Source organism: Pogoniulus pusillus, chromosome 5, assembly GCF_015220805.1.
Source record: "Pogoniulus pusillus isolate bPogPus1 chromosome 5, bPogPus1.pri, whole genome shotgun sequence".
Lineage (NCBI taxonomy): Eukaryota > Metazoa > Chordata > Aves > Piciformes > Lybiidae > Pogoniulus > Pogoniulus pusillus.
Window position 1 is genome coordinate 24,602,475 of NC_087268.1, and position 16,769 is coordinate 24,619,243.

Consider the following 16,769-nt stretch of genomic DNA (forward strand, 5'->3'; position numbering starts at 1 on the left):
GCTTGAATACTCAGCCTTATTTGAGCACTTAATTCCATGAAGCAGAAGTGCATTGTTAGATAACCTGATATTTTTAATCTCTGGTCCAGAGAGACAAACTGGTTTCATATAATTTACAACATTATATACACAAAATCCTATGAAATAATTTGCATATTTTGAAAATGGATTAAATATCTACACCCAAAGAGGATAAATACACAATCACATACAGAGATTGTATAAAGAGACCAAATGAAACCTTGTGAGGATGACCATATAGTCTTATTTAACACCTTCATCAGGTCTCTTCTCTGAAGAGAAGGTGGCTCCAGGGAGACCTTATAACTCCATTTCAATATCTGAAGGGGACCTACAGGGCAGCTAGGGAAGGGCTGTTTAGAAGGGCTTGTAGTGATAGGATATGGGGCAATGGTTTGAAACCGGAGCAGGGTAGATTTAGGTTGGACATACAGGGAAAGTTCATGATGAGAGTGGTAAAATACTGGAGCAGGTTGCCCAGGGATGTGGTTGAGGCTCTGTCCCTGTAGACAATGAAGACTTGATGTGGCCCTGGGCAGCTTGATCAAGTTCAAGGTGTCCCTGCTCACTCCAGGGGAGATGGACAAGATGACCTTTGAGGGTCCCTTCCTACCCGGTGAGATCTGTGAATGTCATCTTTAACCGAGCTAGCTCAGCCACTAAAATCAATTTAACCTATGAAGCACTGAATGCCATATGCAGTAGTTTAATGCCTACAATATAGACGTACCTTTAACCTAATAAATACCAAGCAGTAGAGAGACTGGAGTGTATACTCTGCTTACTTGCAGGTACTAAGGTTGGTGTTATTGCATCTTCACTGCTACTACAAATGCAATGGAAATTAAAGTTACATATGCCAGTCCGTGCTTTATTCAGTTCTTCCCTTTCTTGTGGAAACACATGCTGAGAATGATCAGTGTGAAGAATGGTTTCCAAAGGAGGTGAATGAACCTTATCCCATAGGAAATGTGAAAACAGGCTCGTCTAACACCCAGAAATTCAGAAGCCTTAAATAAAGGCCTAGAAGAAGTGTTTAACCCCTAATATTTGTAATTTTCCAGAGCTACTTCTTTACCTCCAAATTCTTCTTCATTTCTAGGCAGTGAATGTCTTCCTTTTTGCTTTAATTCCCCTCTGGAGACAAACAAAAGGTCATCAGAATCCATCATCTTCCTGGGATGTCTTTTGTCTACTGCTCTCCTCTTTTTCTTTTCTCTATCTTCTTTCACAATTCTTTGTTTAGCTTCTTCTCCTTCATCTTCTACAAATGAGTAAAGAGGCTTTGTGCTGTCTCTGTCCAGGCTATAAAAATGGAAAAGGAATGCTGCTAAGCTAAAAGCACACCACATTATATACTGCTTTAAATAATCCTAACATGACACAGATGTCACCCTTTCCTACGTCTCACAGTACTGACAAGAGGATTTATCAAATTAACCATTTAACAGGGCTACAAACTTATTACCCTTTGATTTCTCTTTTATTTTTAAAATAATTGAAGAATTCCCTAAACCGAAGTTCTGGTCTCCAATTCTGTCCACCTCCTACGACTCCAAAAAGGATCTGGGCAATAATTATCTTTTATGGTGTAGGGCCAAAGCACAAAGTGCTTTCATTTGCATATGAAATACGTCTGCAGGGTGCTTGCTATGCCATAATTATTTCTTTCCACTGTGATGGCAGAAAAACACCTCAAACAGATGGTTGCATCTGAAATTAAAATGTCAAGAGCTATGTAAGTACCTCTAAAGGTTAGTGACTAAAGCATGACCACTAGTACATACCACACAAACATCAAAGGAATCCCACAGAATCTGGGGCTACAGAATTAGCCAAGCTACTGTAATATACCTGTGTGCACTGAAGACTTCCTTTCAATTATGGAGCAAAAGCACCCAAATTCTACTCTCAGAGGTGGCATACATTCAAGTGTTACTGCTCTGAGTCCCATGATGTCTGTTTGTTCATAGAGACTTTGCTGTCTTTAAAACAATAGCAATCAGGTAGACGTAACAGCATTTGAAATAATACTGTTTGAAGGCAATTCTCATATTCCTATAATAAGCATAATTTGAGGAAAATCTGGATACTGTTATCCTCAAAAATAGAGATATTTTGCAGAAAGAAACCATTGTCATTGCAAATGTTTCAAAATTCTACAATTGCTGTGAGAAAAAAAACAGAAATGAAGTAGTGAAAACTTCAGACCTTAAAACAACTGTAAGGCATTGGTGTGCTCAATCATTACGCTTGTAAAATGTATGCTCTATTCTAGGCCATGATGCAAACTGGTTTAGTTTGTTTTAATGTGAATAAAATGAACATCTTAACTGAGAGTCCATTATTTTGTGCTGTAGCAACAATGTTGTTTGGAGTATTTTTTTAGATTTCATTATTTACATCATCTGCTATGCAAACTGGACAGTGAATTTACCACCAAATCAGTGTTTGCCAGCTGGAAACACTATAAAAAGTCACAGTTAATAGACAGACATGACTATGATGTTTTGCATACCATTTTACCCAGAGATCTGCCAGATTTGATATCATTTAATCTAAAATGCAGATACAATGAATACATTTATATTGCACTTGAAAAAATCCCAGTGTGTTCATTTTATCCAGTTCTCTGATAGCAAGTCAGCTCATCAATAAAGTCTGTTTGGAGAATGGATGTTAAAGCACTCAGACATGAAACAAAGCATATAGAATGGAAGCCACTCTTATTGCTTACACATTTAGTCATATATTTTCTTACTAAGATGTTCACTAAGAATCCAATTCCGCTCACTGGAAAGGAGAGATTTCTCCTGATCTTGCTGGAACTCAGCTCAGTTATATACCTGCATCTTTTCAACTGGTTTTATGCATTAACTAGGGAACTATGGTTTTCAGGTTTATTTTTTGGTGTAAGGAGGCTACCATCATGTCAGCGGTCATTTCCACATCTGGAATTCTGCTCAGTCAAGTGGGGGTATTAATTTCTTAATGGCCACAAGCTGGTAGAAGAGCCAAGTTCCAAGTGCTAGAATTATTACTAGAAATGTGTGGGAAACAGGGCTTGAATCATTATTACTTTTTTGTTCCATCAGGGAATCCAGCCCGCAACTGGTAGCCTCACCCATCATTTTTAGAATTACAACATCATAGAATTATAGCACCTTTAACACTGATCATCATATTAGGATATTTCAGTAAAAATTAAGAACTTCAAAAATTGCCTGTAAAGGTGAGATTTCTCCTGTTCAGGCAGCCTCTTGGGAAGATGTCTCTCATGGTGGAGATGACACAATTCTTTGGCAGCACTGCCTGTACTACAATGATACAGATGGAAGAGGAAACCCTTCAGGATAGAGTCCCTAAGGGATGTCAAGGCAGATGGAAGACTTAAAACAAAACTACAGTTTTTTTCACACAAAATGTGAACCTGTGCAGCTCCTTCCCAGAAAAGGCTATGGATGATGAAGTTTTATGTGGGTTCAAAGAAGTAACTGCACAAGGTAAATTGCATTCTGGGCTGCATCAAAAGAAGTGTTGCCAGCAGATCAATAAAGGTGATTATGCCACTCTGCTCTACTCTGGTGAGACCTCATCTGGAGTACTGTGGCCAGCTATGGGCACTCCAACACAAGAAGGGCAGACCTCATCTGGAGTACTGTGGCCAGCTATGGGCACTCCAACACACCTGCTGAAACATATCCAGAGAAGGGCTGGAGTACCTCTCCTACAAAGACAGGCTGAAAAGACTTGGGCTGTTTGGCATGGAGAAGAGAAGGGTCTGGGGAGACATTGCAACTACATTTCAATATCTGAAAGGGACCTACAGGAAGGCTGGAGAAGGACTGTTTAGAAGGGATTGTAGTAACAGGACGAGGGGCAATGCTTTGTGACTGAAGCAGGGTAAATTTAGGTTGGACATAAGGAGGAAGTTCTTCACAATGAGGAGTGTGAAATACTGGAACAGGTTACCCAGAGAGGTGGTGGATGTCTCATCCCTGGACATATTCAGGGTCAGACTTGATGTGGCCATGAGCCACCTGATCTATCTGGAGATGTCCCTGCTCACTGCAAGGGGTTTGGACAAGGTGACCTTTGAGGGTCCCTTCCAACCCAATGCATTCTATGATTCTGTAAAATCTGTGGAAGAATCAACATCTGCCACACGAAGCTCCTATCCAATCTGGCAGCTCATGGTTTGGACAGATTCACTCTGTGCTGGATCAAGAACTGGCTGGATGACAGAGCCCAGAAAGTGGTGGTGAATGGTGCCACATGCAGTTGGCAGCTGTCACTAGTGGTGTTCCCCAAGGATCAGTGCTGGGCCCAGTCCTGTTCAATATCTTTATTGATGACCTGGATGAGGGGATTGAGTCCAGCATCAGTAAGTTTGCAGATGACACCAAGCTAGGAGCAGGTGTTGATCTGTTGGAAGGTAGGAGAGCCCTGCAGAGGGACCTGGACAGGCTGGATGGGTGGGCAGAGGCCAATGGGATGAGATTTAACAAGGCCAAGTGCAGGATTCTGCACTTTGCCCACAACAACCCCAAGCAGCACTACAGGCTGGGGACAGAGTGGCTGGAGAGCGGCCAGGAGGAAAGGGACCTGGGGATACTGATAGACAGTAGGCTTAAGATGAGCCAGCAGTGTGCCCAGGTGGCCAAGAGAGCCAATGGCATCCTGGCCTGTATCAGAAACAGTGTGGCCAGTAGGACAAGGGAGGTTATTCTTCCCCTGTACTCAGCACTGGTCAGGCCACACCTTGAGTATTGTGTCCAGTTCTGGGCCCCTCAATTCAAGAGAGATGTTGAGGTGATGGAGAATGTCCAGAGAAGGGCAACAAAGCTGGTGAGAGGCCTGGAACACAAACCCTATGAGGAGAGGCTGAGGGAGCTGGGGTTGTTTAGCCTGGAGAAGAGGAGGCTCAGGGGTGATCTTATTGCTGTCTACAACTACCTGAAGGGAGGTTGTAGCCAGGTGGGGGTTGGCCTCTTCCCCCAGTCAACCAGCAATAGAACAAGGGGACACAGTCTCAAGTTGTGCCGGGGAAAGTATAGGCTGGATGTTAGGAGGAAGTTCTTGCCAGAGAGAGTGATTGGCATTGGAATGGGCTGCCCGGGGAGGTGGTGGAGGCACCATCCCTGTAGGTGTTCAAGAAAAGACTGGATGAGGCACTCAGTGCCATGGTCTAGTTGACTGGATAGGGCTGTGTGCTAGGTTGGACTGGCTGATCTTGGAGGTCTCTTCCAACCTGGTTGATTCTATGATTCTATGATCACTTAGCCCCACTGCATATTCAGTGCCCACTTCGCACCAGAAAAATGTTACTCTTGCTGTACATTAATTCTGCAGCATTTCAGTAGGTGCTCATATTAATCCTACATGCTCTCTTCTTATCATTCTTTAGATTTAAGCCCAGCAGAAGGTTCAGTATCTTAGAAACTTGCAATTTAATGCATAGCTTTGTATCAAAATTATGATCTTAAAAGAAAAATAAGATCTACAACAAACAGAAAACACAGTCCTCTAACAGCATCACATACAACTAATGTTTCCAAAAGGAAAGCAGGGCAATAAATTCCCAATAAAGAAACGTTAGGGCAGACAGTTAATGCTCCCTGACTGACATGCTTATGGGTCAAATCACTTAGCTGCATGTGTGGAGCAAGCCATTCACAACAACTGTAGTTAAGAGTACTACATACAGAAATCTGACACCGTAGCTGACCCCAAAATACAACATTAAGGTTTCATGTAAAACAACTTTGTGGTTTTTTTAGGTTCAGTCATACTCACATCACATAATCCACCATCTGCACCATTCTTATGTAGTGACAGGAAAAGTCATACTTCATTCGGCTGATTTTAATAAGCTCACTTCTTACACAGTGTTCCTGCAACAGCACAATCAACATTCACCCAATTTATATCTATGTTTCAGTGACAATGAAGATAGAAAAGGTCATCTGATTCAGTAAAATTATCATAATATCTAACAAACAAACATAATTAAACATAATTAAATTAAGACTATACCAACAGTGATAAAACTTCCTATATTTCTCATTTTAGCAGCATGGAGCTTATGAAAGCCACCAAATGGTATACAGAGGAAAGAACAGAGTATGACTTAACAATAAAACATCATACAGAATTTCTTGGTTCTTGTCTATTATCTGATTGAGCCCTGAAATCTCATTTCCTTCGGTTACCAGGAGACAGAGACTAGGACAGTGAGCTCATTAGCCTGGAAATTTTTATCTGCCTCATTAAAAATAGAACAGTGGTAATACCACTGCCAAATTGGTATCATGTCCTAGGTTTACTTACTTTCCTGTTGTTGAACATGAGAACAGTGTAGAGTTTGTCATCTTTTTCCTCCCTATTTGGTGTTGCTATAACAATGGCAGGCACATAATATTGATTTCCTGTCACCGTTCTCGTTCTGGTAAACACATAGTCTCCAACCTGCATCAGTTTGCAAGAACTGTGAGATAACTTGTGAGGTTTACAAGACATGAAAAGCAAATACTAGGATATTTTTACATGAATCATCATTTTAACAACTTCCCAAGATTTAATATGGATCTTTAAAAGCAGAGAATCTGCTCCTTGCAAGCACAATTCACTCACCATTTCTACTGAATCAAGGAGAGAACACAAAGCCCTACTAAATATACCAAGGCTCAACTAGCAAGTCAGACTGAATGAGGAAACTCTCACAACCCTTTCCTTCCTTCCTTCCTTCCTTCCTTCCTTCCTTCCTTCCTTCCTTCCTTCCTTCCTTCCTTCCTTCCTTCCTTCCTTCCTTCCTTCCTTCCTATAAGCTTTTTAACTTATCTTAGAAATTTTAGACTCATGCAAAATTATTATGAAAATGAAGTCACAAATTTCTGTCAAATTCTGCAGATCTTCCCCATAATTGGATGCCTCCCTTTTACAGAACACCAGGAACAACCAGATCACAGTTGCCTTCATTGCTAAAAGTAAAAAGCAATGTTTTAACAAAGCAGTTAGAAAAATGCTTCTTGTATTTAAAACATCTATATCCACTTTTCCCCCTTTCTTCTATAAGTGGAGAAATATTCATGTTTTATAAAGAAAATAGTCTAAATTTCTAATAAACAAAGGAATAAGATTACAATAAAGCCAAGTTCCAGACAAATTGAAAATAGAATGTCAAAAATAGTATGCTATTGTTATCACTAAAAAAAAAATTCTTTAAAATAAGTAGAAGTTTGGGGTTTTTTTAAAATATCTATCCTCAATTCTACGTGTGATGAAGTGAACAAAATTTTAAATGCATATTTGCTGTCATAAAAATGCCCATTTTTTTTCACCTGCAGATATGGGCATGGCATAGCACCTCCCACAGGTATAGTGAACTTCACAGGTACAGTTCGGGTCTCCCCATTGCTGAAGGCAACAAGTACATAGGTACAACTGATGTTCTTCATCACAGTTCCTATTAAAAAAAAAGTAATAATGTATTAGAGTTATTTTTCTTTTACCCCTTGTAGATTTTTTTAAGCCTACAAGCTGCTGCATGTCACAGAGGTAAAAAATGCCTACATTACATATTATTCATTTTCATTTAGCCAGAATAAGCTGTGTTAGGGCATTAAAGGAATTTCTACTAAAAAACAACTGGTTTTAGCAACCATTCTTAATAATTGATAAAAATAAAACACAACAATTTTCAAGGCCAAGTCTAAAATCTGTAAACTGATTAGGTGAATGATAGTTGACATAATGAAATAATTACCACAGTTAAAAATACGTAATTTAAGAAACCAAAATAAAAGAAACACAAAAATAAGCACACACATACACGTGATATGTTTAATGAGACAACAGAACAAAATTTTACCTGTCTTAAAACTTCACAAAAAAGCAGCAGCATTTACTGAACTCTTTGAGCACATGCAAAAGCTCTGCTTTTGTCAAATGCTCAGACAGAAACATTCAAAGAAGTCATCAAAGAGAGACAAGGTTTGATACACTCAGATACTCAATTACTTAAATGGATTTCCTTCATACACATCTTACATAAATGTACAACTGCTTTGTAACTTAACAAATTGTATGCCTTTTATAAAGGTTTATATTATGCACACACAACCTATACATTAATTTTTCATGTCCTATTAAATCTGACTAAGGCAGAAGTAACTAATTATGACCAAATCTGATGCTTTATCAGTATTAAGAAACTCTAACAAATATTAAAAATGTGGAAAAAAATATATACCTGGGTAATAAAATCCTGTCACATCTGATCTTGCAATCACCTTTTGGCCTTTGTAAGTCACAAATATTTGACCTTTTTGTCTGTTCTTAGACTTTGATTTCACAGTTTCTTCTTCAAGTCTCTGTAATTTGATACAGTTATTTTTTCCACAACAGCTAAGCCAGTCATCTTCAATCTATCCTTTGGAATCAATAAAAATTTATGCTATGTAATGTTATGACCTCTGCAGATAATTCAGAGTAAATCAGAATTATTACAAATATTCACCAGAGTTAGGAACACAGGTATGGATGGTACAGGAAGAACTCATGAATAAGATCATTTGAGAGCTTTCTTAAAACTCAACAAAAAAGCAGCAGCATTTACTGAACTCTTTGAGCACATGCAAAAGCTCTGCTTTTGTCAAATGCTCAGACAGAAACATTCAAAGTCATCAAAGAGAGACAGGGTTTGATACACTCAAATACTCAGTTACTTACATGGATTTTCTTCATACACATCTTACATAAATGTACAACTGCTTTGTAACTTAACAAATTGTATGCCTTTTATAAAGGTTTATATTATGCACACACAACCTATACATTAATTTTTCATGTCCTATTAAATCTGACTAAGGCAGAAGTAACTAATCATGACCAAATCTGATGCTTTATCAGTATTAAGAAACTCTTAAAAATATTTAAAATGTGGAAAAATATGTGTTCAGGCAGAAATTTGTCTTGGTTACTAATAGCTCTGGTTGCCATTTTCACAGAAAAAAACAATTGCAAAATTGTATAATTCACATTCAAAGATGAAGTAAAGTAACAGATTTTTCAGAATAAGCAAAATGCCATACATGTGCATTTTGTCCAGATAAGTAAGTCTTCACAATAATCTTATTTTCATTAAAAGTACTTCACTGTATGGAATGAGTAATTGCAAAAATAAAATCAAATAGAGAATCAAGAAAATGTTTACAAAATATTGGGCTGTCTGGAAAAAATAGTTTTAAAACTATAATAATTGAAAATTAACATTTTCAGCAGCTTCAAAACATTTTATTATTACACAAACATTTCCAGAACTGTCACAGTTCATCATTCTGCCCTGCTAGTTTGGGTTCTTTATACACTACCAATCCTTGCAGGGCAGCTCCTCAGACTACAGCTCCTGTAACTTACCACAGCCACACAGAACACTGTAGCTCACTGTTAAATCGCTCATAAATAAGTTCAGGGGACCATGCACCAGATGCTGAGAATAGAAATACTGGCAGGCCTGGTTATCTGTGGACCAACTCAGCTCTTATTTGAAGTCAGTGACTGCAATTAGTAGCAATTTAATGAAGAATGCAAAAAAGCATGATGGATCTCACACAACTGAGACACAAGACTACGGGAAACACAGTATGTGAAAAATAGAGTCACAAAACCCAAGTTGACTTTATACTCACCATATTCTTTTACCTTAAAACCTTCTCTATCTCACATTAACTCTTTGTCTCACTTACAAGATGTTTTGAGAGGATCATGTTATGTGCATATGTCAGAACATGAAAGAAAACTTTACATTTTGCTTTCATGAGAAAGCAAGAAAACTGATGACATAAAAACATATTCTTTCTAATACTGAAAAATCTGTAATTCCAGTATCTTTATAAGTGCATTTTAATAATCCTCAGGAATAACACCAGAGTTTATATCTATTACAACACAGTCAAGTTAATTATTGCAAAGGCCCATCATTTTCTCCATAATGCTCACAGTAATGAGCATTTCTCACAATAATGCTTCTAAAGTCCTAAAACCAAGCAAAAATACACACAAAAAATGGCAAAAAGATATTTTAAATAGGAGATATGAGGTGGTTTGTTAGCATGTTCTTTACCACTATACAATATAAATTGTATCAACGGTTCTGTTTTTCAAATTCAGTCTAAACCAGGGGCTCTTCACAGTGCTTAAAAGTCTGCTTGAAGTACAGCCTAACAAAGGCTGATTTGAGTGGAGGCTTACAGCTACAGACACAAAAAGGTATTTATGCAAGTAAACCATTTACTTAATTCCTCAGGCTCCAAAAGGACAGCTGCCACTGAATATTTATTATCAACTAATTTGTAACGCTTGACTAATAACTTGGGCAACTTCCAGCACTCCACATTAATCCAAGTCCTAAAGACTGCAGACACCCACAACGAGGACACCAAGCTCTGCAGAATTCATATGGCTCAGAAATACTGTCTAAATTAAAATCCATCTCTCCTTCCTCTCACACAGCCTTTAGGTGTTCAGTGCAATTGACCCAGGCACCGAGATGCCCGTTTGTGGGATATTTCACTCCACTATTATTTTTATTACAGCAAAGCCTCCTCTGATACTCAGGGACTTTCACTATTTAGCTCAGATTCTGTTGAAGGTAATGCATTAACTCACATGAGATGCAGGAGACTTTGTTTACCTCTACCAACACCTGCTGCATTTTTAAATTTCCTTTCAGAGAGTTCAGTTTTATACTTTTCTACTATACATGAGAATGAATAGAAAGACTATCCACAGATCTCCATGCATCTTGGCTCTAACTTCAGCTTTGTCACAACCCTGACACTTCCAGAGCCAAGCAATCACTGCTTTTCCCAGGCTGTCAGTGGCAAAAAGCCCATTCTATGCAGATCAATCTCTTCTGAAAGAGCATAGCTTTTTGAAGCTGTGCATTGTCTGTCCAGCTTTACCGACAACAATGGAAACTTTAACCAAACATTTCTAGGTACTTATAACTTTTTTATTGTCCTGTTAAGGATGCTTGTTTTCTGTTCTCCCTAAAGAGCAAACACAGGGGATATCAAGCTATTTAGGAAACATATGAATGCAAAAAACAGTATCAACAGATAGAAATTAGTGATCCTTAAAGAGCAGGAAGAGTTAGAAGTGTAAGAAATAGGATATCAGGAAAAAAGAAATTGCTGAGAGATCCAGAATTTTCATTCTTGTAAAGAATCATGTCTCAGCTATAAATATTTCATTAGGAATAATTAAATCAATTGTGTATGAAATACATTTTTTATAAAGAAGAGCCTCAGTAGCCACTAGAGGTCCTCTTCCACCCAATTAAACATGCTTTACAAAACACATTAGGGTCACTAGCTAAAGAATTAGTTTTAATCACACCGTGACCATTAAGTAGGGTCATAAAGAAACGCAACCCTTGTGCATGTTCAAACTCATTCTATGGGAAGCACAGCACTTTTAAAAGTATATTAGTAATGAGAGTTAATCCTCAACAATGGACACATCATTATTTCTCTGCAGAATATGAACTCCATTCATATGCAGAAACAGAAATATTTAGTGTAAGAGTAAATGACTAGATTATGACACTGAGGGAATAAATAAGTTAAATGAAAATGTTGTAGCCATTAGGAGAATGCACTAAACTGTCCTGGAAGCTATGATACTTGAAGAATAAAACCAACATGACACTGGTAGACCTGAGGTTGTCTAAGGAGAAGATGAGTAGGTGACCCTGAATAATTCCTTTGTAGGCTTAAACAATCTCTTTTAGCAAGGATATTCAAAAAGTATTACTAATTCTTGTAAGTTGTGCAGGTAATTGGGTACTCTTAATATCTAAAAACTGAGGGGGGTTATTTGGAATATAGTGAAACAAAATTAGTCAGAAATGCAAAAGTCTGCTTTGTTGAGGAGCTCTCCAGGTTAATGGCACTCTTCATTCAGTGCTGTATCAGCTGCTTCCTTGTTGTATGACAGCTGACAGGTCTTTTTGAATATGCATTTTGTGGACAGACATCATATGAAAAAATCTCTGACAGCATTTTAAAAAGCTTCCCCAGTTTTCTTCTGGATTGTTTTTTTTTCTTCCCAGTGATTTTTCTGCCACATAAAGAGAAGTCTAATTACATCTGCATTTCTGCCTCTCTTATTCTTAAAGCCCTTCAATTGCAGATTAGCAGTTACTGAAGATGATGCTCTCATCAGGCTCCTAAAGCAGGTTGACTCAGGATAAGCGATTGCACAATGTTAATCACATCATGCCTGAGAGCACACATTTGTCATCTCAAGGCAACAGTAAAATGACAGTCAACAAATGAAACATGAACATATTTCTGCTGCTCTTGTACTGAGACAGTATATGCAGAGGAAAATCCATAATCAAAATAGCTGTTTTAGCAATGTAATATTTGCAGGCTAATGTAAAATTAATTAATATAATCTTGAAAACTATTGCTGATCTCAATGAAAAGGGAGGTATGTCAAGGAATGTCAAATAAAATATTTTTTATATACTCTGGCAAGCAGAGAATACAGCTATTTGGCATCATTTACAGTTGTACATGCCAGTTGTACACTTCCCTGTTGTTTGCTGAGAAGTTGCAATATAGGTTTGTACTGTGCTCATTTGACTTTCACTCAGGTTACCTCATCAAATCAGTGCACGCATATGTATATATATAATCATATCTTTCACACATATACATGTATACATCAAGGAAAAAAAAAGTACTATTATGGTTATTTGCTTATACTTCCTACATAATGCAAATCATAGGACTTCTGTTTGCATTCTCTGCAACTAGGCCAACTATACCTTCAAGTTTAGTCAAATAGTGTCCTTCACTCAATACAAAACAATGAACAAGAAAAAGAATATCTTCATATATGAGCTTTATGATTAATTCTCTGTTTCCTTTTACTTTATTAAAATATAGAGGTCTGAGTAAAGATTTTTATTCATTTCCTAGAGAACTTACTTTACTATTATCATAGTACTACTCTACCTAGATAGCAGTTCTTCAGAGGCAAAAGCACTTCCAGAGAAGCACTGTTTGATAAAGACTTTGGACAAGAAAAATTGCAACCATGTAAGAGAAATGGTTTGTTTTTTTCAGAGGTAAGTACTTTGAATTTCAGAGCATCAACAGTGTTTACACGAATCTTTCCATTGGGGAACATTAAATGGCTTCTAGAAACTTAAAAAATTTGCCCTTCACTTCCCCAAGAATTCATACTCCTATCTTGAAGGTAAAATCATTAAGGTAAAATCAATTCATCTTCAAGAACGTTCTGAAAAAGTGAAAATAGTAAGATAAGAATACAACACTGTAGCCTCAACTCTGTCTTCTGACCTTATCTATCACTACAGAAAAAGCTACAATGAAAAACTATATACTGTCTTCAGATAGGGCAGCCTAAAATAACTTACTAGCCTTAGTTTTATATATACAACTTTGTGTACTTCCATGCCTATTTCATTAAACCTTTCAATAACATTCCAAGTAAAATCAGGGACACATATATACACTGTGTGATTAGCCACCTATATGCCTACTTTTTATGGACAGGTATATCTTAGTGTCCGAACATGAAACTGACTCCTCCTCTTCTCTGCATCTTTTCCTTTACAAGAAAAACTACAGTGAATTACTCAATATCACAATATCAGATATGAACCCAGTCACAAAGCTTGTATCATAATTGCCTCTTTTTTCTCTTCTTTCATATATATTTCTGCTTTTGTTGAAGAGGAGATAGAGATACTTCGCTCAGATTCGTTTTTAAGAGGCCTAATTTCTGTGGCTCTCTCAGCTTTAGAACTTCTGCTTCCACAGTACTTAGAAAAGGTCATTAAAAGCTTGCTTTCTCAGTACCTTCTTCCCTCTATCCATTTGTATAGCATCATGTTATATATCTATTTTATCACCTATAATAATAGAACAAAATTACTCTAGAATCACATACTGAGGAAGAGTATCTAGGGGTAAACAAATGCTTTCCAATCTATTACCTTCTTATGCTTATGTATGTGTGATTCTGAATTCTTCTCATTTTCCTTTTTGACTGCTTCCTGAAGATCAGAGGCTTGTTGCATAAATGTTAATGCTGCCAATATCTCATCTTCTAACAATATTACATCTTCATAGGAAATTGGCCATCCTGAATTCTCTAAAGCCTCCAGCAAGGCCTCTTTATGCTGCATATATTGAACTGGCCCATCCTCTTTAAATCTTGAAGAAAAAAATCAAATAATATTTTTAAAGTAGTAGTAAAAAGTTGGAAAAACCTTAATTTTGTCAGTACTTTACAATTATCCAGTCTTCTGTATGCCACGTTTTTGCATTCCATCCAGCTGCTGTCCTGTTTGTTTCATTGAATAATGACTTCTAGATTAACTGTATCTCATAGAAAGACAACTACTGAGCTGAGTATATAGAGCTACTGAAGTGGCTAAGCATAGGTGTCTAGTGCCATTGTAGCTGTTCTAGAGCACATAAGGCATCAATCAAGAACTTGCAGATATGACTGAGAAATCATGGAAATCCCTGGCCCTTCTAGGGTGAAGGGCAAGTACCTAGACAGTCTAAAATGGCACCAGACAGTAATATACTAAGCTCTGATTTGCCACATTTTGGGGAAAAAACAAACAAACAAACAAAAAAACCCAAAAAAACTAGAACTGTGGAGAGTATTTAAGTGTTTTAGAAATACATATGAGTAATGCCTACCATGTTGCCCTATTTTTTGTCACTGCTTATCTCTCTACTCCTCTAGGACTTACTTTGCATTGAAATAGTCTGATTTAATTGGCCATTATAGTTATTTATCTAGATTTTGTTCTCTATTTCTTGAATCCATTATTAATTTACAATCAATGCCAACCTAACTTATCTCCTGAGTTGGTACTCTTAACCAATTTGAACAGAAGCACAGAATTATCACTTTTCTAGTAAATTTGAATTTGCATAATACCTGAGATAACATTTTAATACACACTAGCAAACCATAAAGTTCTTCAACCATTTATTTCAAGATTTGTGTGATCTAATTAATAGCCTTTGTTTATCCTTTCATATTACTAATTTTGGAAGTCTGTTGCCATCCTTTTGCAATACATGAACATGATCATTCAAACTGTAAATTCAAAAGAGAAATAGATCTAATCTTTCCATTGCTATGCACCAATATCAACAATTTTAATGTGACCCTCTAGCAACAGACTGCACAACTGCAACAACTGTTTTTCCCTGCTTATACACATACATGTTACTAAAAATAAAGTATTTTAGATACCACCTGGTCAAATTTCTGTACAACTTATTGTTTATCAATGGATATCTATTTCCTTTTTTAAAATTATATGCTGTTCTTTTGTTTAACGGCCTTCACTTTCTCTCTGCATTAGAGTGGGGTTTCAGTTCTTATCAATATCGATGTATCAATAGAACTGTAATTTTTGATTATTACCTTAAGTCTTCTTAAAAGTATTGTAGTTTTCATTCCTATTTTTCTGCATTGGAATACTTCACACCCATTCAGTTTTGATTAATTGACTTTCACTTCATTTTCTGAAGTAACGAGATCCTAACCTCACTGACATCACCCCTGTTTACACAGTCACTAGTCTTCTAAATCAACATACAGAAATAAGCTAGTTAAGTAGTAAAAACTCCCAGCGTGATACACAGTTCCAGCACATGCTGTAAAAGTGCTTATCATACCTTTACAAGCCCACCACTGAAGTGCTCTTTACCAGAAGGGAGATTTACCTTGATGCCAAAATCAATGACACGCTGCCCTCCCAAGCACTGCCTCTTGGCAGTGCTTAAGAACAGACCAGCAAGACTTAAATGGAATGCAAGCCTTTTCCTTAAAAAATAATCAGCACTGCAAGAACAAGGTCCAGAATTTAATATTACTCCATATGACAGACGCTATTTTGAAAGTGAGGTATAGTTAGAATCATAGAATCATAGAATCAACCAGTTTGGAAGAGACCTCCAAGATCATCCAGTCCAACCTATCCCCCAGCCCTAGCTAATCAACTAGACCATGGCACTAAGTGCCTCATCCAGTCTTTTCTTGAAGACCTCCAGGGATGGTGCCTCCACCACCTCCCTGGGCAGCCCATTCCAGCTGGTTACATATGTAGTGATAAAAAAGTATCAATTATCTATGACCAGCCTTTCAAAGGTGATAGCTTACTTGTCTCTCTCCTCCTGAGATAGTGCTCTCCAAATAGTTAGGTTTAGGCGCCTATTAAAGAAAGCAAAGCAGTTTTTGAGAAAATATAGTTCCTGTGCATACGATCATCTCATAACTAGCAAAAAACCTCATTTCTTAAGCTACCTGCAATGGTTTGTATTCCAAAAGCACTATATCATCAAATTGTACCCTTATCACTCAGCTATGAAATTATCAACAGCAAGAGTAGATGGGAAAACAGCATCTTCCATCATGTAGCAGCATGATTATTTCAGAGTCCTAGAAAGCTTACTGGCAATTACTGCTGCTTCCTGACAAGGTGTTCTACGTGTGGCTCTCTTCAGCACTAGCAAGCTAAATCAAACAACAAAACAGATAACATGCCAGTGAAGCTAAGGACAGCTCCTTCAGTTAAACAGTTTCAGAAAATTGCAGCCTGAAGGCACATGGAGAGCAATGATAGTCTGTGGTTGTTTTTTTCTGCTAAGATAACCCCTTGGTTCTGCCATTCTGGTTTC

The 16,769-nt window shown here is 37.4% G+C and overlaps 1 protein-coding gene across 1 annotated transcript in view; it reads right to left on the reverse strand.

The window, feature by feature from the left end:
• Positions 1-1,064: 1,064 nt before the first annotated feature.
• The window catches only part of VWA3B (von Willebrand factor A domain containing 3B), a 65,471-nt gene continuing 49,766 nt past the window's right edge, over positions 1,065-16,769 (reverse strand). Inside the window, exons 22-28 of the mRNA XM_064143532.1 lie at positions 16,252-16,302; positions 14,057-14,276; positions 8,273-8,393; positions 7,362-7,486; positions 6,352-6,489; positions 5,818-5,915; positions 1,065-1,326 (exon numbers count right to left, since the gene is read on the reverse strand). Coding sequence (XP_063999602.1) covers positions 1,065-1,326; positions 5,818-5,915; positions 6,352-6,489; positions 7,362-7,486; positions 8,273-8,393; positions 14,057-14,276; positions 16,252-16,302 — 1,015 coding nt within the window. The remainder of the gene's footprint in view (positions 1,327-5,817; positions 5,916-6,351; positions 6,490-7,361; positions 7,487-8,272; positions 8,394-14,056; positions 14,277-16,251; positions 16,303-16,769) is intronic.